At 61.5% G+C, this 23,152-nt stretch overlaps 3 protein-coding genes across 8 annotated transcripts; 2 read left to right on the plus strand and 1 right to left on the minus strand.

Annotated features, from left to right (window-relative positions):
- Positions 1-1,199: 1,199 nt before the first annotated feature.
- Positions 1,200-2,221, plus strand: MRPL34 (mitochondrial ribosomal protein L34). The gene is made up of 2 exons (XM_027084616.1): positions 1,200-1,343; positions 1,554-2,221. Exons 1-2 carry the CDS (start codon positions 1,270-1,272, stop codon positions 1,765-1,767), a joined length of 288 nt encoding a protein of 95 aa, XP_026940417.1. The 5' UTR covers positions 1,200-1,269; the 3' UTR covers positions 1,768-2,221.
- Positions 2,222-3,292: 1,071 nt separating this feature from the next.
- Positions 3,293-13,015, plus strand: DDA1 (DET1 and DDB1 associated 1). 3 transcript variants are annotated; one of them, XR_003428321.1, is made up of 6 exons: positions 3,293-3,503; positions 8,072-8,148; positions 8,374-8,425; positions 9,297-9,358; positions 10,283-10,452; positions 11,008-13,015. XR_003428321.1 is itself a non-coding variant. In XM_027084624.1 (5 exons), the coding sequence occupies exons 1-5, from the start codon at positions 3,308-3,310 to the stop codon at positions 10,391-10,393; spliced, it is 498 nt and encodes a 165-aa protein (XP_026940425.1). In that variant the 5' UTR covers positions 3,293-3,307; the 3' UTR covers positions 10,394-10,979. The 3 variants fall into 3 exon arrangements, 2 of the variants coding, with proteins under 2 accessions (XP_026940425.1, XP_026940426.1); XM_027084624.1 differs by lacking the exon at positions 11,008-13,015 and having other exon boundaries at positions 10,283-10,979; XM_027084625.1 differs by lacking the exon at positions 11,008-13,015 and having other exon boundaries at positions 3,397-3,503; positions 8,068-8,148; positions 10,283-10,979.
- A 124-nt stretch (positions 13,016-13,139) lies between these two features.
- On the minus strand, positions 13,140-23,056 carry ANO8 (anoctamin 8). 4 transcript variants are annotated; one of them, XM_027084620.1, is made up of 18 exons: positions 22,747-23,056; positions 21,868-21,978; positions 21,609-21,741; positions 21,288-21,426; positions 21,111-21,207; positions 19,991-20,107; positions 19,786-19,913; positions 19,527-19,688; positions 19,046-19,198; positions 18,805-18,931; positions 18,624-18,679; positions 18,446-18,520; positions 16,902-17,714; positions 16,463-16,654; positions 16,230-16,361; positions 16,038-16,148; positions 14,475-15,150; positions 13,140-13,640 (listed from the first exon to the last, which is right to left on the minus strand). In XM_027084620.1, the coding sequence occupies exons 1-18, from the start codon at positions 22,850-22,852 to the stop codon at positions 13,240-13,242; spliced, it is 3,729 nt and encodes a 1,242-aa protein (XP_026940421.1). In that variant the 5' UTR covers positions 22,853-23,056; the 3' UTR covers positions 13,140-13,239. The 4 variants fall into 4 exon arrangements, with proteins under 4 accessions (XP_026940421.1, XP_026940420.1, XP_026940418.1 ...); XM_027084619.1 differs by lacking the exon at positions 22,747-23,056 and adding an exon at positions 22,077-22,737 and having other exon boundaries at positions 13,610-15,150; XM_027084617.1 differs by lacking the exon at positions 19,991-20,107 and having other exon boundaries at positions 13,610-15,150.
- Between the last annotated feature and the right edge of the window lie 96 nt (positions 23,057-23,152).

A 23,152-nucleotide genomic window follows, 5' to 3' on the forward strand; every position in this document is an offset into this window, starting at 1 on the left:
GAAAGCCCACAGTTCAAATCCAGCCTCTACCCTTTGCTGATATGTGACCTTGGGCAAGTCCTTTCCCTGAGACTCCATTTATTTCTCTATGGAATTAATTGCCTCATGAGTTTGCTCAGCAGGGAAAGTGCTCCATACATTATTGGCATTATTATTGTACTGCTGTAGTATTGTAGTGGTTTGCTAAATGATGGTGCAGGTAGGATGGGCTTCAGAGGACAAGGGGTTAATCATCCCTTCCCCACTCCTATCCCCTGGAATTTGCTGCCAGAGCTGGGTTAGGTCCAGCCACCCACTCTTGCCTACTCAGGTGCTCCTGGGAGACTACAGTTTATTAATGCAGAAAAAACTCCCCTCCCCCTCTCCAGGCTGGGAGATACTGGGGTGCCTGCAGGGACTCAGCTGCAAGCCTGGCCCTTGAGGGCGCCCTGGGCTTCAGGGAGAGTCTGGGGAGAGCTGTGTGGGGGCAGTGTTGGGCCAGAGGGAGGGATAGGATTGGGGGAAAGGAGAGTATCTGAGGAGGATTTTAAAAAGATGACTAGGGGAGCACCAGGCAGAGGAGGTTGTAGCTGAAATTTAGGGTGTGTGTGTATGGCGAGAGCGGGCTTCAAATGCCTGCCAGATATTTTCCCTGGGGCAATGGGGAGCCGTAGAGAGTGTGTAAGAAGGGAAAGGGCTCAGATATGAGTATTAGAAAAATAGGGCCTGAACGGGGGCACCGCCAAGGGCAAGCCTGCAACCGTTGAGTTCTGCAGATTGAGAAACTGAATGACCACCCCAAGGACATCCAGCCAACACCAACTCAGACTTCTGGGCTCCCCGCCAAGGGGCGGAGACTTGGCTGGGGTTAAGGGAAAGCTGCCAGCCGTGTGCCGTCTGCCTGGCTCCCGCTGAGGGTGGGAAATTCAACCAGCCGTTTCCTGAGGCTGCCACCAGCTGCGCCACCGTCACTCCAGGGTACCCTCTGTAGAGCTACAGGAGAAGGAACTACAACTCCCAGCAGACCCAGGGACATAATGTGTTGTACGCACGCGCATGCGGAGGCGACGCCGTTCGCCTGTCACCTGCTGGTCCACAAGAAGAACTACACTCTCCTGTGGGCCCTGACGCTCACGCCTAAGATGCGGTGCGCCTACGTAGAACTACAACTCCCGCGGCAATGAGGGCTCCGCCTAGAAGAAACTACATTTCCCAGAAGTCCTCGTCCCGCAGCTGCGGAACCTATGGGCTTTGAAATAGCTGCCACCGGACGGCGTGCCGGCGGCGGACATGGCTTTCTCGACCAGATCGGTGGGGCGCCTGTTGGGGCCAGTCAGTAGGTCAGCGGCGCTTTTGGGTGGCAGGTGAGTCCTCAGGGGGACCCCTTCCCAAATCTGGGAGTAAGGGCGGCGTCGGGGACTGGCCCCAGCTGTTTACCAACCACATGACCTTCCAATGCCTTGAGAACTCCTCGAGCGCCTTTATGCTGCCAGGCTCCCTCTGGCATTGATCGGGAAACCCAAGCTCGGAGAGGTCAGAAGTCACACAGCGCCCCCTCTAACCTTCCCCGGCAGGTGGCTCCAGCCCCGGGCCTGGCTGGGGCTCCCCGACGCCTGGGGACTCCCCGCCGTGCAGCAGACCCGGGGCAAGGCGCGCGGGAACGAGTATCAGCCGAGCAACATCAAGCGCAAGAACAAGCATGGTTGGATTCGGCGCTTGAGCAAGCCAAGCGGCGTCCAGGTCATTCTTCGCCGCATGCACAAGGGTCGAAAATCGTTGAGCCACTGAGCAGCGCGACGCTGCCCGCTGGACCCCCCCCCCCCCATTAAAGCATTTTTCCTCGCTGACGACTGGGACTCGGACGGACATGAATTCTCAGATTTCGGGGTTGGCCCAGGGGAAGAATTGTGGGATTGGACTGGAAGAGGGAGTGGGAAGTCAGACCTTGCCAAATGCCTTTTTACGCTTTTGAATTAGGAAGAATTTCGAACATGTGCATCAGTCCACAGAATGGTACAGTGAACGCCCTTGTAACCCGGTACACAGCTCTACCCACAACCTATCCTGCCCTCTCCTGAGGTGCAAATCTCGGGCAGCAGGTTATTTCTTCTGTAAATATTTCAGAACTCACTTCTCTAAGATAATGGCCCTTTAATACATATTCATAAAGCTTTTCAAAGCTAAAAAAAAAGTCAACAATTCCTTCATGTCATTAAAAATCTAATAAATGTTCAAATTTTCACTTGTCTTATAAAATGTCAATTCTCACAGTTCTAGGAAGGCTTGTGGAGAGGTGGGAGGGGTTTGAATCCTCCACCTGCCCCTTGGGGATGGGCTCTGTGACCTTGAGCAAGATCTTAGCCCTCTGAGGTTCATTTGGTTCCAATAAAATGGGACTTCCCTGGCAGTACAGTGGTTATGACTCCAGGTTTCCACTGCAGGGGGCGCGGGTTCCATCCCTGGTTGGGGAATTGGGATCCTGCATGCTGCGCGGCCAAAAAAATAAAGAGGATCCATCCTTAAAATGAGATGCTTATTTCTCCTCTGCTGTGATGTTGGTTTAATAATACTTAGTAGCTTCCACTTAGTAACTTATTGAGTACTTCCTTAATAAGTTCTTGTTCTCTCCAGGCTGTCAGGCTGATGGTGGTCGTGGTGGGGGGGGCGGTGGCTTGATTCGTACCCAGGCAGTTTGGACACAGTGGAGTCAGGGCTGGGAGGATGATTGTGAGGACTGTGAAGCCCAGAGGAGGCACTGGACTTTGCCTTGGGAAGAACGCAGTCGAGGAAGGCTTCTTAGAGAAGGTGGCAGGGTCTGGGAGAGTCCAAAGGGAGGAGGGATTGGACGGGTCAGGATAAAAGGTGGACGAAGGAGACCGGAGGGGCCCAGAATTTGGGACCGAGGAGGCGGGACTGGATCCTTGGGATACTGGGGAGCCAAGGGAAGTGTTTCAAAGATGCTGTCAGCTTAAAGATATCAAGCGGCTAGTGTGGGAGCAGTTTAGATATGCCGAAACCTAAGGTTGGGACCCCAGGGAGGAGGCTGGGAGTGTAACGGTGGGTCCCTATCCTTGCGGGGGCTGCTGTAAGAACCTCATGAACCACCATATGAAAAAGCGTAGCAAATGCTAGAGAGACCGGTGGGACCTCCGGGTGTTGCAGACTACAAATCCCAAGGGGCTTTGGGGGCGCGGCCTCCGCCCACTTCCGGATTTCGCTGCTGTTCGCTTGCAAGTCCCGGGCGGGGTTTTGCTCTCTCAACTGAACTTGACAACGAAGGGAGGCGGCGTGGCGACCAATGGCCGCGTGACTTTGCCGGATCTGGCCAATGGGAGTGCGCAAAGACCGCATAACTTGGAGGCAGGGCCAGAGGGCGGACCAACGACTGAAGGGCGGCCGCACCAGCAGTGTGGGCTGTGCCGTGGCTAGAAGTTACTGTGCGGCGGCTGCTAAGGAGGCGGCTGTGGTGGCGGTGGCGGCGGCTGAGGCGGTGGCTGAGGCGGCGACGGAGGAAACAGAAGATGGTGAGGGTGGCCGCCAGGGCCGTACTCCCCCTCCGCTCGACAAAATGGCGCCGCGGGCCCACCCACCTCCAGTAACCCCCGAGGCCCCTCACCGCCCTGGGGGGCCCGGCCCCGCCCCTCTCTCTGACCTGTCACCTTCGACCCCCCGGGACCCTGCTGTGAGCTTCTTGCTGACCCCGTCCTGGCTCCATCTCCGACCCCTGACCCTATCTAGGTTTCCAGGCCCTGACAACTCATTCATTTCCGGGTCGCGGCTCCCCCGGAAATCGCCTGGGGGTGTGGGGATGGGGTCCCCCGAGACCCCCAACTGAGGCCTCGTCCTCCGGGCGCCAGGCCTGGGCCTTTCCTGTTCGGGAAGGTTTGGGAGGCCGGCCTGAGCGTCGGGGCGGGGAGGGGGCTTGACATCGTGACATGCGGGGCTTTATCGCCAAAGGAAGTGCGACATCGCGAACTGCCTTGGTCCCCCAGAGCCCTGACCCCACCTCCAACATTCCGGTCCCGATCAGCTCTAAGAGGGAGCGACTTCATCTCTCCAGTTATCAGGCCCTATCCCTGTTAAATGAGGGTAGCAATAGTCCAGACTTCATAGGGTTGTGGTAATTTGGGGAACTGACGTCTTAAAGGGCTTGGGACAGTGAACGCTCAACAGATGAGCTGGGTGACTCGGGGATGGTGACATTCCCTCCTAGCTGTCTCCTCATCTTGAAGTGGGGATAATGACAACTTTTTGGGAGGTTAAAGTACCCCTTGGGCCGCTCACTCATCCTGGGATTTGGGTCTGGTGGTTCTTTGGGGTTTGGGCTCTCCACCTGTGAAGTGGGACACAGCCTCACAGTTGGGCTGAAGCCCCCTTCATTCCCTCCACTCTTTGGCATCCCCAGGGCTGACAGAGGTGATGGAAGCTTTTGTCAGGGCAAGTCAAACCCCATTGTTCCTGGACTCAGGGTCCCAGCCCACAAGCCATAGTCCTTGGGATGTGGTGGGGAATAGATAAAAGACTTCTTGTCAGGAAGGATATGGGAAAGTGGTAAGTGGGTTCCTAGCACGTGGGTCCCCAAGCCTGGGTGTTGTCCTTGACTCCTCGCTGCGACCTCATTGCCCACTCCCAGTTCCTAAGAGGGTTCTGTTGGCTTTGCCTCCAAAACGAATTCTGAATCTGTCCACAGCTCCCCACCTGGTCCCGGCACTGCCACCTCCTGCCTGAATACCTGCTCCAGCCTCCTCCCTGGTCTTGCCTTCATCCTGCCCCACTGGCAGTCTGTAATTCACCCAGAACCAGAGGGAGCTTTTAAAGATGTCAATCAGATAATACCACTATCTAGCTTACAAAACAGTGGAGGGGGCTTCCTGTTGTAACCCCAATGAAACCCACCTCCCCCCCTCAGCTTCCAAGGTCCCTGCCCAGCTCTGTGACCTCATCTCCACCCTCTTCACCCCTCCCCGCTGTGATCTCCAGCCACAGTGGCCTTGTTTTCACATCTTCACATTCAGTCCCTGCCACCCCAGGGTCTTTGCACCTGTTACTTCTGCCTGGATTGCTCTTCCTCCTGTGAATAACATCTGCTCAGAGGGTCCCTTCCTGATTGCAGGAGGCCCCCATGCCTCCTCTCTCTGCACACCATTTCTTTTCCTCATCTTGCTTTGGTTGGGTCACTGGCAGGCTGCCTACACAGGGACTGGCACACAGATATTCAGCGAGTGTTTGCTGAGGCAATGGACAGCTTCTGGGCCCAGCTGTAGCTAGGATTTGTCTGGCTGAGGTGAGGATTTCTCCCTGTGTCTGAGGCTTGGTTTTCCTGCTTAGCTGACAGGAAGTACTGGCCATGCCCTGTCTGCATTCATTTATTCAGCACACATGCATCGATACTAACAGCTGCCCTCAGGGGTGCTCTGGGCAAAGCTCTTTCCCTGTGTTGTCTTACTGAAACCCAGAATAACCCTGGGAGGGGTCCCTCTTGTAAACCACGCTCACAACTGGGGCGGCCAGACTGGTAGGTCACCTGCCCCAGGTCACACAGCCAGGGAGGGGCCCATCCAGGATCAGTGCAGGCCTGGGGCTTCGGAACCTCTCACCACTCTGCTGCCCGGCCCCATGTTAGCCCTGTCAGGGACCCAGGGTTGAGCCAGCCCTGCCCTGCCCTCTGCCTCAGGGAAGTGGCAGTCCAGTGAGGGAACTGGGTGTGTAAACAGATGACCTCGTTGGGGTATGAGCGTGCCTCTGGCAGAGGATCCCTGGTAGAGGCTTCCGGGGTGTGGGGAGAGGGAAGGGGGAGGGGGCGTTTCGAGCTGACTGGAGAGTTTGGCGGGTGTTTCCCACGTGGAGAGCAGAGGGGCATTCCTGGAGGGTGGCACGGGCTGAGGAGGTGTGTGGCAGGAGGCTGGCGTGGGCCAAGCCGAGCCAGGGCTGCGGAGGGGTTTGAGTTGGGGCAGGGAGCCCTCCTCTCCTGTAGGTCTCAGGCCTGCATCACTGCATCTGGGCAGTCCTCCCCATCCCCCAGACCAGCCAGCCTTCCCTACCCCCTCCCCCTGCTCTCATGGGCCTCACATGGCACCTCGTGGTGCCCTGTCCTCATGGCCACTCTGCATTCACTGCATGGCTTTGATCCACACCCGTGTCCCCATGCACTGGCTGTTCCCTGGGGCCAGAAGTAGGTCTGCTGTGGCTCTCCGCAGTGCCCTGGGTCCTGAGAACACTTTGCCGGATGGATGAAGCTGGCCCCATAGTCTGGGGCTGAGCTGAGGCAGGGGTCCTGGGACAGGGGAGGCAGGTTTGAGGCACTCTGAGCTGGCTCTGGGGCCGTAGGTCACCCAGATGTGAGGGCCACCTCCTGGGTGGGAGCAGGAGGCCCGTCCACGTTCCAGCTCCCCTGGCTCACCCATCCCGCTAGGCTCTTGCTGGGGCCCAGCAGAGGAGGGGTTGGGCCCCACAGGGGAGAGGACGCCTGTTTCCGCCGGCACCAGAGGGTGATGGGGGATCCCCTGAACAGCAGCTTCCCCGAGAGCGCAGCGCCTGGGTCAGGCATGGCGATTGAGCACCCGAGGGAGGGTTCACGTAGCCTGTAGGCTCTGAGCCCTCGGCTCTCAGGCAGGAAGCAGAGGCACTGGCATCACAGAACAGGAGCTTGGCCTCTGAGGTTAGGCAAACCTGGGTTCAGTCAGCTTGTTTTCTCGTTGGGGCTGGGGGACCTCAGATGAGTGTTACATGACCTTTTTGCCTCAGTTTCCTCGTCTGTATGATGGGGTGACTCCAGCTTGGGAAACCCCTGGTCCTCCCCAGTTCTCCCTCTCCAGGCCTGACGACAGCGTTGCCCTCCTGCTCTGCTGGGAAGTCACTCCCTGCCCCAAGTTCTCAGCCTTCATCCCTCTTCGGGGTTCTTGTGCCTCAGTTTCCTGAGGCGGACACAGCTCCCCTTGGCCTTTATTCACCCCCATCTTGTGGCAGAGACCTGCCCTCCGCCCAGAGTCAGGGTCTTCCCCTTCCAGAGCTTTCTCCCTTCCTTGCCCAGTTGGTGCCAGAGCGTCAGAGAAAAAGGACTTTCCAAGAGTCAGAGCTGTGAATGAATCTGTCGCTGGCTCCCTGGCACCTTGCGGGCCTGAAACCTCTGGTGCCTGAACCCCTGCCCCAGGCACCGGGGGCAGGGAGGAGCCAGCCTGCTTCCTTTAGGCTTCTGGCCCTCCCCCCAGTGGGAGGCATTCTCCCCTTACAGGGCAGCCTTTGGATGTGGGGACCCCAGGAGCAGCCCTCGAGCCAGCCCTGGTCCACACAGTGTTTGCTGCAAAGCTCAGCCAGTTTTAAAAGGCTGGCACTGGAACTTCCCTGGCGGGCCAGTGGTTAAGACCCTGCACTTCCAATGCAGGGGACACGGGTTCGGTCCGTGGTTGGGGAACTAAGATCCTACATGCCACATGACGCAGCCAAAAACATAAAAGAAAAAAGCTGGCACTGACACTGAAACTTGGGTTTTTGAGTTTTCTCAGGATTCGGAAGCTCGGTTGACCCCAGGCTTCGGGTCCTGTGTCCCAGCAGCCCCTGTGTCCCAGCTGCCGTTTCCCCTTCACCCAGCCTCCTGCTCCCCCACCCCCATGTATTGTCTCATGGACCCTCAGAGTTTCTTAGGGTGGACAAGTCTCCATCCCAGGCTCTATCAAAGGCGCATAAATGGAGGTGAGACCACGAGTTCAGTATTCAGCTAGCACAGAGGACAGGTGTGCAGTCGGATGGGCCCGGCTCCGGCTCCCCACCCCGCTGCTTGCTCCTGACTTGATGCAAGTGTCCTGGCCTGTTTGAGCCTCAGTTTCCCCACTCCTTGGCCTGGTGACAGGTTTATTGTGAGGACCCTGTGGGAGATCATACCCTTACTCTGGGGTTGGTTACTTTGTTCTGGTCATAAGAGTGGACACATCAGGTGGCCAGCTCAAGGGTGAGTTCTAGAAAACTTGAATGACAGAACAGAAAGAAGGAAACCAGAAGTCACCCGGTAGGTAGCCCACCCGGTCACAGGTGCTCCGGGGGTGGCCCAGCCTGCTGCCTGATTTCTCACTTACCATCTTCCCTGTCTTCTAGGCAGATTTTTTGAAAGGACTGCCTGTCTACAACAAAAGCAATTTTAGTCGATTTCATGCCGACTCTGTGTGCAAAGCCTCGGTGAGTACGTGGGCCGTGAGCTGCCCTCGGGGAAAGGGCCGGGGGTGGTGTGCAGCCCCCAGGTCGGGGTCTTGCCAGAAAGAGGGGCCGAGCTTCAAACCCAGCCCCACTTGAAATCCTCACACGTCTTTTGATCTGCATTGGAGGGCGGGTGCTGAGTTGAGAGGTGAGGGGACCCCAGACCTGTCTACTCTCCTAACCCACGCCTTCCCAACCCTCCCACAGAACCGACGTCCCTCAGTCTACCTGCCCACTCGGGAGTACCCGTCTGAACAGAGTAAGTGGCCTTTGTTGTTCTGTCTCATCCCGGCTGCTGAGGGGAAGGGCCAGAGGGTAGTGCAGGAGGTGACCTGTGGGAAGCTGGGCAGCTCCCAGCCCTTGGGAGCAGCGGGAAGCCTGGCTTTCCCTGGGACCCTCCTGACGTCCACACCGGCATCCACGTCCAGTCCTGCAGGGTCCCAAGCTGGCCCTTGTCTGCTGCTCGCTGGCCCTCACCCCCACCCCTGCATCAAGTCAGGCCTCCCCTGCTGGCTTCCTGTCACAGGTCTCGAGACTCATACCATACGGTGGGGGACCCAGCCCAGACTGGGGTGGGCAACTTGGGGAGGGGGCGGCTAGGCAGAGGGACCTGCAGGGAAAGGCCTGGAGCCTGCAGAGCAGGGGGATCTCAAGGTTATTTATTGTAGTCACGGTGTTTTCTTTCAACCGTGAAAAAATCCTGGACTCTGCTGGGTGCGTTCTGTGGTCACTGGGGCACAGCATGTGGATCTGTGCTCCTGGTCCGTCTGGGAAGACACCCACGTGACCTGGCATGCCGGGGCTCATTCCCCCGCCCGAGGGTGGAATCCGAGCTCAGCTTAGGACTCGGCCTCTCTCTGGGAAGCAGGGACCCTGTCAGGGCAGCCAGCTTGGGCTCATGGTAGTGGCCTGTGCTCAGGAGGGAGAATGCTTGGCTTCCTGAAATCTCCTCCAGGGTTGGGGGTGGTGACTTGAGTCACACAAAGGCCACCCAGGGCAGGGACAGCCCAGAGGCCAGGAAGGGGTAAGCTCGTCCTGGGAGGGCAGTGCAGGCTGGGATGGGGGCTGGGCCGCCTGCAGCCGGCTCCCCACAGCTTCTTCCTGCAACTTTATCTGTCTTTCCTTCTCAGTTATTGTGACAGAAAAAACAAACATTCTTTTGCGCTACTTACATCAGCAATGGGACAAAAAGGTAAGGCACGTGGGCTCGGGGAAGGAACACAGTACCCAGCAGGAGGCTCTGAGAAGCGGAGGGACACCGGTGGCTGGGAGACTGGGTGTTCGAGTGGGGCCTTGAGGGCTGAATAGGCGTTTGCTAGGTGATTCAGGAGAAGGAAGAATGCTCTAGAGGAATGGCTGTGCAGAGGCCACAGGGCTCTAGTGCTCAGGGACAGGCAGGTAAGCTGTACTGAAGCCCATCTCCCCACAGTTTGTGGGGAGCACGGCCCTGGTGGCAGATAGACTTCAGTGTTGTTACTTGGAGTCTTTGTTCAATGATGAAAAGTACACACGATTAAAAATCCAGGCCCTACTAGGATGCGTAGCTGCTGTGAAAAGTCGTCGCCCCCGTCCTTCCCATAAGAGGCCACCTTTCTGACAGGATATTTTTTTTTTCTTTCTTGAAAATCTGCACGTGTAGTTTTGCCGTGTGGTCAGATTGGGCCAGGTTGGAGGGGGACCCCATGATGAAGTGACTGCTCAGAAAACCCCAGCTCCTGGCCACCCCCGCCCCACAAGCCTTGATTCCCACCAGTGAGGAAAGGAGGTTTTCCCAAATCAGCATGCTTTCCTCTCTGTGGCTATTTGGGGGCTTCCCCGGGTGGCTCACGAGTGCCCTTTGCCCTCCGGCAGGGTGGATGGCTTCTCTGAGTGTCTGAGAAATGCTGTGTGGGGGTCATTGAGAGTTGTGATGACTCCTTGAAGTGCTTGTCACAGGCTGGTGTCCCCAGGGGACCATGGCTTGGTGGGGCAGGTCCAGGGGGCAGAAGGGGCTAGCCACGGGCCCTAGGTCGACTGCCCGGCTCTGTGATGTGCTGGGGCCCCAGGGCCAGCCTCAGATTTCAGGAGCTCCCCCAGCATGAAGACTCACAGCCCCTCCGCTTCCCCTGCCCCCCAGAATGCCGCCAAGAAGAGAGACCAGGAGCAAGTGGACCTCGAGGGTGAGAGCTCGGCACCCCCCCGCAAGGTCGCACGGACCGACAGCCCGGACATGCACGAGGACACTTAAGACTCACACTCCCCCACAGGCGCCTCCTGTCTTGTCTGCTCCTCGCCCGCCCGCCTTGTGTAAGCGCCCTGCCCCCCAACCCCTCCGCCGGCCCACCCACGCCCCACCGTCCACACCACTTCCAACCTCATAGGAGCCGATGTATTTATTTTCCTTGAGTTTTTATTTATGCTGTAAAATGTACCAAGCGATGGTTAAAGGGGACGTCAGACCCAGTAGTGTGATGTTGGTAGATGCTTTTAAAAACAACAATTGTTACTCACCTCCCCCCCTCCAGTTCCCCCTCCTCTCGCCCCCCAGTTCTCCTCTGGAAAACTGGAGCGTGTCTGAGAGGGTCTAGAGCCAGGCCCCTGCTGCAGCCGGCCGGCAGGGGTGGGGGCCCTTCTCCCGGCTCCCACCGGCTGGTTCGGGCCTTAAAGACTTGCCTTGTCTCGAGTTCCACCGGGACCTATTCTGTGCCCAGACCTTGCTCTGAGCATGCGTAAGGGGGAGAAGTCAGCCCTTCCGGATCTTTCTCTTAAGTCATTTTATCATGGACTAGTGCGTGCTCCATGTCCACCCCAATAAAAGGATCTTTCCTACCCGACCTCGCGTCTTTGCTCGGCGTGCCTCAGCCCCAGAGGATGGAGCCACTGAGAGTCGTCCCATCATCACCAAGAGGAGCCGGAAGGGGCCCCCAGACGCTGGGGCCCCAGGACCAGCTGGATTCTCTCGTGGGCCTGCTGCGGCCATCTCGATCAGAGCCAAGACCTGCCCGGACCTGCCCCTCTACCCCAGCCGTCAAGGTGTCCTCGAGGACTGGGACACCCCAGAGAGACGGTCCGTGCTGCCAAGGATGGAGCTGTGGTGGGCCCCACGCCCATGACACTGGCGAGCAGGGCGGCACGCCCACCAGCCTCTGTGGAGACAGCCCAGGTGGCCCGGCCTCACGCCCTCAGAGAGGAGGCACGTGGAGCGCCGCGGGACGCCCAGCCCCAGTGCCCTCAGTCGGCAGGTTCCACGGCTACTCCCGGGAGCCAGCTGGACTGGGCTTGGGGCTGAGCCCGGGGACGTAGGGGGGCATTTGGGCTCCAGGCAGAAGGTTTGAGTTCCTGACCACTGGGCACAGGGCCAGGGGAATGCCGCTGCTTCCCCCGCCAGCCCTGAGTGGGAGCCAGAGTGCTGGAGCTGATGGCTGGGGTGTTGGGGGCGGTGAAGGGTTGGGCTGCGGCGTGCGTGAGGGACACGGGCTGCGGGGGGCACCTGCCCCAGGTTGTCACCGTGGAGGGCCCAGCCTGAGGCAGACTGCTCCGGCCTGAGCTGCCCCGTGTCTGCTGGGTGGAAGTCTCCTGGATTAGCTGCCCAGCTGTGGGGCCCAGCTCTGGGCACATGTGCAGCGGTGTTCAGTTCCTGTGGTCATAAGGCAGGTGCTTAGGAAATGCAAGCTTGACTGTGGTCGTGCTGGGGAGGGCTAAGTCCCTGGGGGTTCTCAGACCAGCTTGGAATCCCCAGTCCCAGGGGTTGGCCTGACCCTGGGCAGGCGCATCGTGTCGCTGTTTGTTGGTGGCAGAGTAGATGGCAGGACTTTAGTTTCAAAGGCTGTGGGGCAGGGCAGGCGCAGGCTTCAGCCTGTCCTTCCCTGAGGCTTGCCCACGCCTCCCTGGCCCCAGGTTCCCCTTTGAGGGGCTGGGTTCTGTCTCCTGCCAGTGCTGTCCACGGTGAGGGCGGGGGTCCTGTGGCCTCCCTGTGGTCTCCCCAGCACAGGCCCGTCAGCCAGCCTCCACCCACCCCTCTTGCCTTTACTCTTACTCACTCTGTTCCCCCAAACACCAAACCCTGCCTTCCCACACCTCTGTGCCTTTGCACAGGCTGCTCTCCTGCCTCCAGTGAACCCTGACTTCTCTTTCATGGCCCCCCCGCAAGTGCCCCTTCCTCACACTGGCTCCCCCAGCCCTGCCTGGGGTGGGGCCCGTTGGGCCCTGAGCCTTTGTATGTGGACACACCTGAGGGTGGGAGAGGCCATGTCCATCCCTGATCAAGTGAAGGGTCCCAGCGAATAGGGTCTGACAGCTGTCCCACAGTGGGGCATCCCGGCCCTTCCCGGAAGCCACACCCCAACATGCCATCCCCTCAACATCGAGACTCAGGCACCAGGTGCCTTCCGACTTCCACACCCAAGTTCTCCCCGCAGCCCTTGACTCCTCAGATGGCAGCCTGGGAGGCGGGTGTGCCAGAAAGGGTAGCCCTGCACGACTGAGGCCGACTCAGGACGCAGGCCCAGGGCCCAAACTGCTGAGTCCTATCAGCACTTTGAGATTTCTTCCTTAGTCTAGGAGGCCGAAGATGGGGCCTGAGGCTCTGCAGCTCCTCCCAGGGGCCCCTGGGCCTGGATTTTTGGAGTTTTCCAGCCATGGCCTGGAGACCCAGTTCTTTGGAGGAGTTCCCTAAGGGTCATAGACAGGGGGGGTACCCACCCTAGGCCTGCCAGGCCCCCAAAGAGCTGGCCCCAACCTCGTCATTGGGCCCCTTACGTCCCTTTTCCACAGCTCCGCCCTTCGGCACTGTTGAAATATACTTTTTATTGCATTTCTGCCGTTTTACAAAAATATGACAAAATAAATTAAAAACAAATAAATAATCGCCTATTCTGTGTGTGTTTTCTGTTGTTTTGGGGGGGTTTCCTTTCCTTTCCCCCCATCCTGGTCGAAAGGAAAACGGCAGATAGAGGGGCCCCAGGCCCCCGGCCCTGACCCAGGAGGGGGCAGCCAATACTGGGATACACCGACAGCAGCGTTTTCTGGGTGGCGGCTGCCGCCCCGTCCGTGATTGATATTGCATATGAAAACAGGAAGGCAGGGCGGGCGGAGCTAATGCCAGCCGCTGGGCCAGCACACGGCCTGGGGACTGGGACTGGGACTGGAGCTGGGGCTGGGCGACGGTGCCGGGGGCTCCGGGGGCTCGGAGGTGGGAGGCAGCGGCGGCGGCGGGAGGCTGTAGAAGCTGGCGTCCCCCGGCAGGACGCCAGCTGCCGGAGCGGGCAGGGGCCCGGCGAGGGCGCAGGGCGGACACTCGGCGGCGGCGGCGGCAGGGGCCTGGCGGGGGGCGGCGCCCTCGCCCCCGCAGCCCCACGGCCCGTCCCACTGCCAGCAGCCGGCGGGTGGCGTCGGGGGCCGGGGCAGCGGTGTTGGCGGCGGCGGCGGCGGCGGCGCAGGGCTCCGGCTGCGGCGGGTGCGGAGGGCCGGGGCGCCCACCGGGGCCGGCGCTGTCCCTGCGGAGGCGAGAGGGGCCGTTCCGGGGAGATGCCGGCCCCGCCGCTGGACCCCGCTGGGGACCCTGCCCGCGCTCCCTCCGGGCTTTCAGGCACATGGAGGGCCTTATTGCTTCTGATCAGTGACAAGGGGTGGGCTTCTTCGGGTGCATCCCCCGCCTCTGGGCACTGGGCCCCTCTCCGTCACGGAGAGAGGACGGTCTGAGGAAGTCCCTCTGACTTCTGACCTATATCCCTGGTGCTACAGGTGCCACCTCTTGGGCTCCCTGGGATGGGCTGCTGGACTCCGGGCTGGGACGGGGTGGGAGGGGCGGCAGTGAGGCCTGTGGCTCTGCTCGGCACACGTGTGGCTGCAGCCCTGAACTCCCTGGGTGGGCAGCCTGAGCTCCACCTCCCAGAAAGGCCACCTCGAACAGCTGGGCTGCAGGATGGGGACTTGCATAGAGGCCTGGGGGTCCAGGGCCCCCAGAGTGAGCTGGGTGTAGGGTCTCATGGGGGCAGGAGAGGCAGGGCCAGGTGGTGAAGGGGCCTCCCTCATCTCTCCTGGCACTGGAGCATGGCAGGCCGTGCGAGGGGCACTGGGACGAGGGGCTTTGGCATCCCTCCCCAGGGGTGAGGAGGGTCAGGCACAGGGCTCCAGGCTCTCCGGGGTCCCGGAAAGACTGGGTAGGCTTTGACCAAGAGGCTCCATGTACCACATACCCAGGTCCCCAACCGGTACCGGGAGACTGGGCCTCCTCTGTCCCCTTCAGCCCCTCTCCCCAGGCCTGGACACCCCACCCCTATCCCCAAAGCCCGGCCCAGAGTCCCCACCCCCGAGTTAAAGCTTGTGACCTGAGCCTTCCTCTTCGGGCCGGGGTGTGTCCGGCTCCTCAGCTGCGGCCTCGTCTGCCGGCCCACTCCGCTGGGCTCGGCTACCACCACTGCCACCGCTGGGGGTCCCGTCCTGCCGGGCCTGCCCGCCCGCCCCGTTGGACCCGGCCTCAGCCCGGGCCCCGCCGAAGGGGAAGAGCTTGCTGGCGTGGAAGGCCTTGGGCGGCGAGTGGCTACGCTCTGGGTCCCGCCGGGTATCGGGTGACTTGAGGAATTTGAAGCTGAGGAAGGCCGGCAGGCGGGTGTCACTGCCTGTGGGAGACGGGGCAGGGGGCGGCCGGGCAGTGAGGTTGGCCCCCGCGCCGGCCAGCGAGGATGCAGCCCCGGACGACAGGAACTTGCCCTGCAGTGGGATGATCTGCTTCAGCTTCATGACGTTGTTAGGTGCCAGCAGGGACCCCGGGCGCTTGGGCCGCTCCGGCCCATGGCCTCCTGCCGCCCCACTGCCCTTGGCCTTGGCCGAGGCCTTCTCTGGGGCAGCAGGGTCCAACCCGGAGCCCTCAGCCCGAGCTTCCTCCCGGCCACTGGCGTCGCGCTCCCTGCGGGCATGATGTTCTGCGTGGCGCTGGCGTTCCTCCTCCTCTCGCCTCCGCCGCTGCTGCTGCTGGTAGCGGTGCTGGGCCTGGCGCTCATGTCTCTGTGGGCAGAACGGGGCCATTATGGGGACACTGGGAAGAGCAGGCGGGCGAGCAGGCACCAAACCAGGCCCGGGCCCATGCCGGCGCTCTCCTGCGGAAGTTGGGAGAGATCCGAACGCTTCTTGGGTACAGCTGCATCCCTGGACCCACCCTGGGGCTCTCTGCAGAAGTGGGGAGAGATCTAAACACTTATGGGGCACCAACTGCATCCCTGGACCCATGCCGGTGCTTTCTGAGGCCTGAGAAGAGAACGAACATTTACTGGCCACCGCCTCTGTCCCTGATCCCCTGCCAGACACCGTCTTAGGAATTGGGAGAGTGTGAACAAATATTGGGCCTCAGTGGTTCCCTGCTTTCTGGAGAACTGGTGAGAGACAGAGCTGTGACTGCCCCATCCAGTGGCCGGTAGCCACACACGGCTTTGTCAATTTAAATAACTGCAAAGAAAAAGTCTGTTTCTCAGTGGCACCAGCCCCGTTTCAAGTGCTCGTTGGTCATCTGTAGTGAGGGGCTACATAGGCAGCACGGATATAGAACGTTTCCATCATCGTGGAGCGCTCCATCGGTTGGCGCCAGTGAGCTCCCTGGCCTTCTCTGCAGCTTTCTGAGGAATGCGGCAGAGGCTTGGGCTTCTAGGAAGCGTCAGCTGTGTCTCTGGCCCCCAACAGGGCAATGCTGGGCAAGCCGGTGGATGACAGTTCGTGAGTGCCAACCTGGTGCTGGATGCCACCAGGATCCCAGAGGGGACCAGGCCCTTTCGGAACGCTAATTATTACACCAGGCTCTGAACACCCACCCTCCTGCTAAGGACTGGACGGCCAGCCAGGCTAGGTGGAGAAGCCCCACGGAGCAGAGACATAAAGCGCACTCACCCCAGCCCACATACCTTGAAGGCCTCCCGGCGCTGGTACTCCAGCTTGGCCATCTCCTCAGCCACCCAGCCCGGGATGTCGGGGATGGCCACGTGGATGAGGTACTTGAGAAGCAGAGCGAAGTGCTGAGGTGACAGAGGAGGAGGCTGCAGGCACGGGGACACCCACCCGCCGCCTGGCTCCCCCAACCCGGCCGCCAGCCCCACCTCAAGCACCACCACGGACACGATGGCCGCCTCGGGGCTGAGCCAGGGGAAGAGGCGCTGCAGCTGCCCACACTGGCCAATTAGATAGCAGTTGACTACGATTGCCAGGACGCCCATGACCTCCATCACCTTCTGCAGGGGGACAGGCGGGCTCAGGGGGTGCCCAGCCACCCTCCCCAGCACCCGCTCCTCCTTGGTGCACCCCGGCTTGGGGCCCTCAGCCCTCCCCCCACCTGCCACTGGCCAATGCTCTCCACCCGCTGCCCAAAGGGCCGCTGCAGCCCCGTGCACAGCTTGAGGGCGTCACTGCGGATCTCGATGAGGTTGTTGATGAGGGCGCAGAGGGCAGCCAGGGGGAAGGCAGACGAGAAGAGCACGACATAGCCAAACTGCACAAACATCTCCTGGTAGTCCTGGAATGTGTCCTGTGGGCGGGCAGCTGGGTGGGGCCTAGGGCTCTCCCTCCGCCCAGGACACCTCCTCCCTCGGACCACCTTCCTCTCCTCAAGCCCACCCCCCAGATTATTCTGCATGGACCCAGAGCTCCCCCTCGGGCAGGTTCCTGACCACATGAAGGGTCCCGTTATTCCCTCCCATCACCCCCAGGCCCTCCACCTCACTGCGCTGCGCCCCTCGGAGGGCCCGGCCCCTGCCCTCAGGCGCCCTCCTCACCTCGTATTTCTTCATACAGCTCTCGAGCTCAGCCTGGGTGAGCTGGGCCGAGTGTTCCTCCTCGGGTGGGTCGATCCAAGATGACCGGTTCTGCCGCCGCTGCTTCCGGGCTGAGTCACCCAAGCCCGGCTCTGGGTCTGGGCCCCCATCGGGGCCCTGGTCGCGGCCCTCACCTCTGGCCCGGCGGAGCAGGACAGCCGGGGGCTCCCGTTCAGGGCTGCTGGGAGCCCCCTCGGCCTCATCGTCCTCCTCGGCCAGCGTGAACACGCCAGCTTCCAGCCCCTTCTCCACCATGGTGGGGCTCCCCTCCTCCAGGAGGGCCTCCGGGCTTGGGCCCAGCCGCCGCCGCCCAGCCCCCCGCTCAGCAAAGCTGACCTTCTTCAGCCGAAGCCCGCAGTCCAGGAGGCCGCCCTCCTCGCCTTCCTCCTCCTCGTCCTCCTCCTCTTCGTCCTCCTCCTCCTCCTCGTCCTCCTCCTCCTCCCTGCCCCCCCGAGGCCCGTCCCCCACCTCCCCACCTTCCCCCGCTGGCCGACGCTCCATGGTGGCCTCCTCCTCCTCCTCAGGTGCCCCGCAGGCCCCACTGAGACACCTGCGGCCCCCCCCACCGCTGTTGCCACCGACACCCTCTTCAGCCTGGGCTTCGAGGTGGCGTGCAGGGCGCCGGAGGCTCAGTAGGCCAAGCAGGGCACGGGCCAGCTCCCAGGCAGCCCGCAGGCCAATCTCGCCACGGCCCAGCCGCCGGTACAGGTGCGGCTGCAAGACCTCTCGAACATTCTGGAGGAACTGGCGGGTGATCAGCAGCGTGGCCAGCATCTGGGGGCAGGAAGGGGGTGGAGAGAGGCCACGTGGGGGGCGGGCGGGGCTCTGGGCACCGGGACAGGCTGCGGGGACTGGGCACCCGCCCTCCCGAAACACGCTTCCAGACACACCCTGAACCCAATTTGGATGTCCCTGGACACGGAGGCAACCCCAAACCGCAGCTGGGCAGGTCACAGCGCTCCTAGCCAATCTCCTGGGCAGGCCATGGCTTCCCTGCTTGCAGCGCCGCCCAGGAGCTCACTCAGCTGGTGGCCAGGGCCTCCGGGGGCTTCTGCCACCTGCACCCCGTCAGCGGAAGCCCATCCCCTCAGAGCATGCACCCTCGGCTTGGTGTGAGGCCCCCAGCATAGCCACATTGCCCACCCCGGCGAGGCCCCAAGGGCTCGCCACCTGCCAGTACTTTGGCCCGGGCCATGAGCAGGAGGCCCCGGAGGGAGAGGAAGAGAAGGCAGAACCGCAGGGCCGCGAGCGGGACCAGCACCGCCCAAAGCTGCCGCTCGAGGCTCTGGGACAGGGACAGGACGATCAGGAGCTGTGGAGGGACCGACGGACAGGTGGACATACAGATGGAGGGGCGACAGGTAGAGAGAGGACACACAGACGGACAGAGAGGAGAGAAGGATGGAGGAGGGGGGGAGGGGCTGGAGAGCCCATGGACCCGTTGGGCCAGGTCTGGCCCCCCCACTGGCTGCCATGGGGGGCACTGCTTCAGGCCGGGGTCTTACCTCTTTCAGGCGCTCCATGTCCTTGAGGTAGAAGCCAATGTAGAAGAGGCTCAGGTATGAGTTGACGAATTGGAACTGTGGGAAGCAGGCAGGTGGGCGGTCACCCTGCCACCTCTGTCCCCAGGAGCTCCCGTGTATCCCCTGCAGAACCCCTGCCTGCCTGCTGGCCACCACTCACCAGGACAACCTTGATGATGAGGTGCTTCTCGTAGGCGCTCTCCAGCCGGTAGTTCTCTGGGGGCCAAGGAGGCGAGTGAGGGGGTGGCCCAGACCGTAATGGGTGGCAGGCACACCCCGCAGGGCGGCGGGGCCCTTCCTCCTGGGGGGTGGGCAGTGGGACCTCCCCTCGCAGGGCATACCCATGTCGTTGAGCCAGACGGCCAGCTTCTTGTAGCCCTCGGCGCTTGCACTGACCAGCAGGGCCAGCATGACTTTGGGCAGGAAGCGGGCGAGACGGGGCAGCCCCTTCACACTCAGCACCAGCTCCTGCAGGGGCAGGGCGTTCACAGGTCACCCCGGCAGCTGGGCTCCGCTCACGGCACACCCGGACAGGTGGCCGCCAGGTCGGGGCCAAGGCCAGGGCTAGGGGCTGGAGGTCACCTGCAGCTGGAAGCAGCCGAGCATGAGCAGGAACACACAGGCCAGGCAGGTGAGGCACAAGGGGAGACTCACAAGCAGCTGGAAAAGCAGCCGCTTCCAGGGCGGGTAGTAGAACTCCTCGGCCCGAGTCACGGGGCTGATGCGCCGCACGCCCTGGCAGAGGGTGGGGGCCCGGCCCCGCGTGAGATCAGAGGGGCTGCCTCTGCCCTGCACCCTTCCCGACCCTTCGACCTCAGTGTCTCTTTGTCATGCTCTGCTACTGCGGTGCCCCCGCCTAATGCACCCTTCCCAGCCCCTCAAAGCCAATTTCCCACCCCTCTCCCTTTGGGCATGGAGAGTCCCCCACTTGGCACACCATCTCGGACGCTGCAGCCCTACTTCACCCCTCCCTTTGTTCTTGCAATGCTCCTCGCCCAGTGTGTTTTCTCTTTTTTTTAACCCCATTCTCAAAGTCCCTGAACTCAGATCCCCCCTGACTGACCCTGAACTGGGGCCGTGGCTCCTCCACAGCTTCCCCGGGTGAGTCCAGCGTCCCCCACTTGTAGGCCAGCTCTGCTCCCCTCCGTTTCCACTCCTCCAAGAAGAGCGTTGACCAGACTACGTTGAAGAGGGCAAAGACCACGCAGGATACATCCCGGCTCGTCTGGGGGTGGCAGAGGAGGGCTGAAATGTTGGCTGGCCCAGTCCAGGGAGGAAGGTGTCTTGGGTGTCCCAGCCCCTGTGTAGTCCACACCCGGCACCTGATCAGCCTCTGTGAATGTGTACAGGACAGAGCCGAAGACCGCCGGGTACACCATCGCCGATGTGTAGAAACCCAGCCAGGCGAAGTACATGGCAATCTTCACGCCAAAGTAGTCGCAGATCTCATCTGCCAGGGACAGGGGTGTCCCAGTCAGCCCTGACTGTCTCCTGGGACCCCACCCCCACCCCCTGGCCGGACCACACCTAGAGGCTGGTTTTCACACACAGCCTGCACCCATGACTTCATGAGGCGGTTCAGGATGCGCTGCTCGTGGACTGGGAACACCTGCTGGATGATCCCGCGGGCCGCCAGTTCAGGGACTGTTGGGGGACAAGAACCCTTCTGCCTGTGCTGGGCCTGGCCAGCCCCCCTCGGCTGAAACCCAAGTCATAGCTTTTTGCCTGCTCTTAAACTCGCAGAGGCTCTTCCCAGGAGAGGAGTTCTTAGTGGAAGGAATATCCGGTTCTTCCTCAAAATTTGGGAGGTGCAGGGGCAGGAGGGGAAGGGTGCAGGAAACCTGAGAAGGTGGGATCCCAGTGGGGAATCACTTTTTTTTTTTTTTTTTGGCCACACCGCACGGCTTGCGGGATCTTAGTTCCCCGACCAGGGATCGAACCCGGGCTCCCTGCAGTGGAAGTGTGGAGTCCTAACCACTGGACCACCAGGGAATTTCCCTGAACCACTTTTTTTTTTTTTTTTTTTTTTGCGGTACGTGGGCCTCTCACTGTTGTGGCCTCTCCCATTGCGGAGCACAGGCTCCGGACGCGCAGGCTCAGAGGCCATGGCTCACGGGCCTAGCCGCTCCGCGGCATGTGGGATCTTCCCGGACCGGGGCACGAACCCGTGTGCCCTGCATCGGCAGGCGGACTCTCAACCACTGCGCCACCAGGGAAGCCCTGAACCACTTTTTTAAATAGAGCTATTTGGCCTCAGCTCATTGCTCCAGATGTCTGAGGAATGGTGCAAAGCTGGCATTAGAAGGTGAATTTGCAGCGGCTCGTTTCCTGGAGGGGAAACTGAGGCCCAGGGCTGCACCACACAGTACGCGGAGTGCTGTCCATGGTCCTGCCCCTACCTTATTCCAGACCCAGAGAGAAGGATTTCTCCCGGACCTGCCTCCGAGGGGACAAGCCCCACCCCTTTGCTGAGGCCACACCCCTTCAGCTCATTGATTGATCTCCAGGCCCCGCCCAACTCTTCAGTAGTCCCTGATTGGTTGCATCTAGGCCTCACCTTCCTAACCCTCCTACTTTGATAGCTGTCCTCTAAGAGCCCCAGCCAACTCCCCACATATGATTGGAAGGTTGGGACCGCCTCACTCACTGATTGGCTGGTCCTCCAGAAAGCGCACATTGTGCAGTGCCTCTCCCTGCTTGGCACGGAGGTTCTGCAGCCAGAAGCGGATGATGCTCTGGCGCTCCTGCAGGGGACAGGGCGTGAGCACAGGGAGCAGCCGCCCACGGGCTAGGAATGTGCGCTGGGGGCCAGAGCCGGCCGCACCTGGGAGGTGAAGAAGCGCAGCTCACTCTCCACATTCTCGTAGATGAAGTCCTCCTCGCAGGAGAAGCCGCGGGTGCCCCCGCCAAACTCAGTCTTCACTGCTTTGCGCAGACCCAGCTCGTCGGCCCCTCTGAGTAGGCTGCAGGAAGGGCAGGGGAGGTGGGATCAAGGGGAGACCCTGGCTCACCATCCTGGAACTAGGGATGGTGTACCTGGTGGCCGTCAGGGACAAATGCGGGGTGGCTGGACCTCGCAGTTGGTGCTTGGAAGGGCGGGGACCTGAGTAGCAGGGTCAGCGAGAGGCCAGGGACAGGGACTCGCCTCTCATACGTGGCGGTGACGAAGAAGGCGTAGGCACGCGTGTGGCGATGGTGGCGGACTTGCACGATGAGCTCGGGGATGCCCACGCGGATGTGGTTCAGCAGCCATAGCAGCGTGTGGTCATCGGTCGTGTCTGCCAAGGGGCACAGGGACCGATAGCTCTTGCCACGGGTGGTCTAAGGCCTCCTGCAGACTCCTACTCAGGGGAGCCCAGCTCAAGGGAGCTCACTCTGGACCCTGGGGGGATGGACACAGGTACCTGGGAAGGTCATCAACACGTCGCAGTTCTCTGTGGGCACCGTCTTCATCCATGCCTTGTGGGACACCAGGTACCGACCCACCTGCAGGAGCCGCTTCCCAAAAAGCTTATCTGGGGAGCAGGCAGGGCAGGCTGGGGTCAGACCATTCCCGGATCAGAACCCTGGCCTCCAGTCTTGGTCCCTCCAGCCCTTGCCCCCGATCACACACTTGCCAGGGCTCCTCGGCTCTCAGCTTGGCATTCAAGGCCCTGCGAGCTCTGGCCTTGGGTTGTTTCCTTCCCTCCACGTCCTTGCACCAGCCAGGCCCTTCTCCAGGAATGCCCTTCCCCCAGGTCCTCCGTTACAAATCTTACTCATTCTCGAGGCCCAGCTCCGCCTCCAAAACCACAATCGATGGGGCGCTCACTAGCAAATCTGAGCGCCTCACCACATTATGTCAGTGCGTCCTCATAGCTGGGCGCGGTTCTTACCCCCATTTCACAGGCGAGGAAACTGAGGCCCAGAGCATTTAAGTCACGCGCCCAAGGTCACACAGTCGAGCAGGGATTCGAACCCAGGACTGTACGATTCTGTAGCCTCTGTGGAGAGGCTCTCTCAAGCGCATCACTGCTCGGCAGCGATCCGGTAGCCCAAGGGGTGACTGGGCTCAGCCCCGGGCTGGGGTTCTAGGAGGGGCGTGTCGGTGTCCCTGCGCTGGGAGCCCCCACCCGCTGCACCGTCCCAGCCGCGCCCGCCCGGCCGCAGCCGCTGTGCCGGAGGAGCGGGCCCCTCGACTGGACTCCAGACCGGGACCGCTGACTCCAATCTCCTCCCCGTACAGCCGCCGCGAACACCCCAGGCACCTGCCACCCTGTCAGATCCAGGCGCTGCACACATACCCAGAACTCCGGACGCCGGGGCTGCAGGCTCGCCGTCCGGCGGGGGCCTCTTGCCACGCTCACCCTCCAGGGATGTGCCCCCGGTGCCGGAGGCAGTTTCGGCCATTGCGAGGGCAGGGCAGGTCAGGGGCTGCGGGCGGCTCAGGCGCTGGGGGACCGCGGGCTCATGGGGCGGGTGCAGCCACGGAGCGCGCCAGAGGAGGAGACAAAGGCCGCGCCCGCCCGCGCCGGCCGCCGTCCCCGCGTGCCCGAGCGCTGCTTCTCGTCCCCGCCCGCGCCGAACCTCGATTCTCCTTCCCGGCCCCGGACACGTCTTTCTCTGGTTCTCGACTCCGCCCGTGTTGTTTTCTGGGTTTCGTTCTTGCCCGCCCACCTCGCTCTCTGGTGCTCGTTCCCGCCCGCACCG

This window comes from Aethalodelphis obliquidens, unplaced genomic scaffold, assembly GCF_003676395.1.
Source record: "Aethalodelphis obliquidens isolate GAN/ISIS:26980383/991018 unplaced genomic scaffold, ASM367639v1 scaffold53, whole genome shotgun sequence".
In the NCBI taxonomy this organism is placed as follows: Eukaryota; Metazoa; Chordata; class Mammalia; order Artiodactyla; family Delphinidae; genus Aethalodelphis; species Aethalodelphis obliquidens.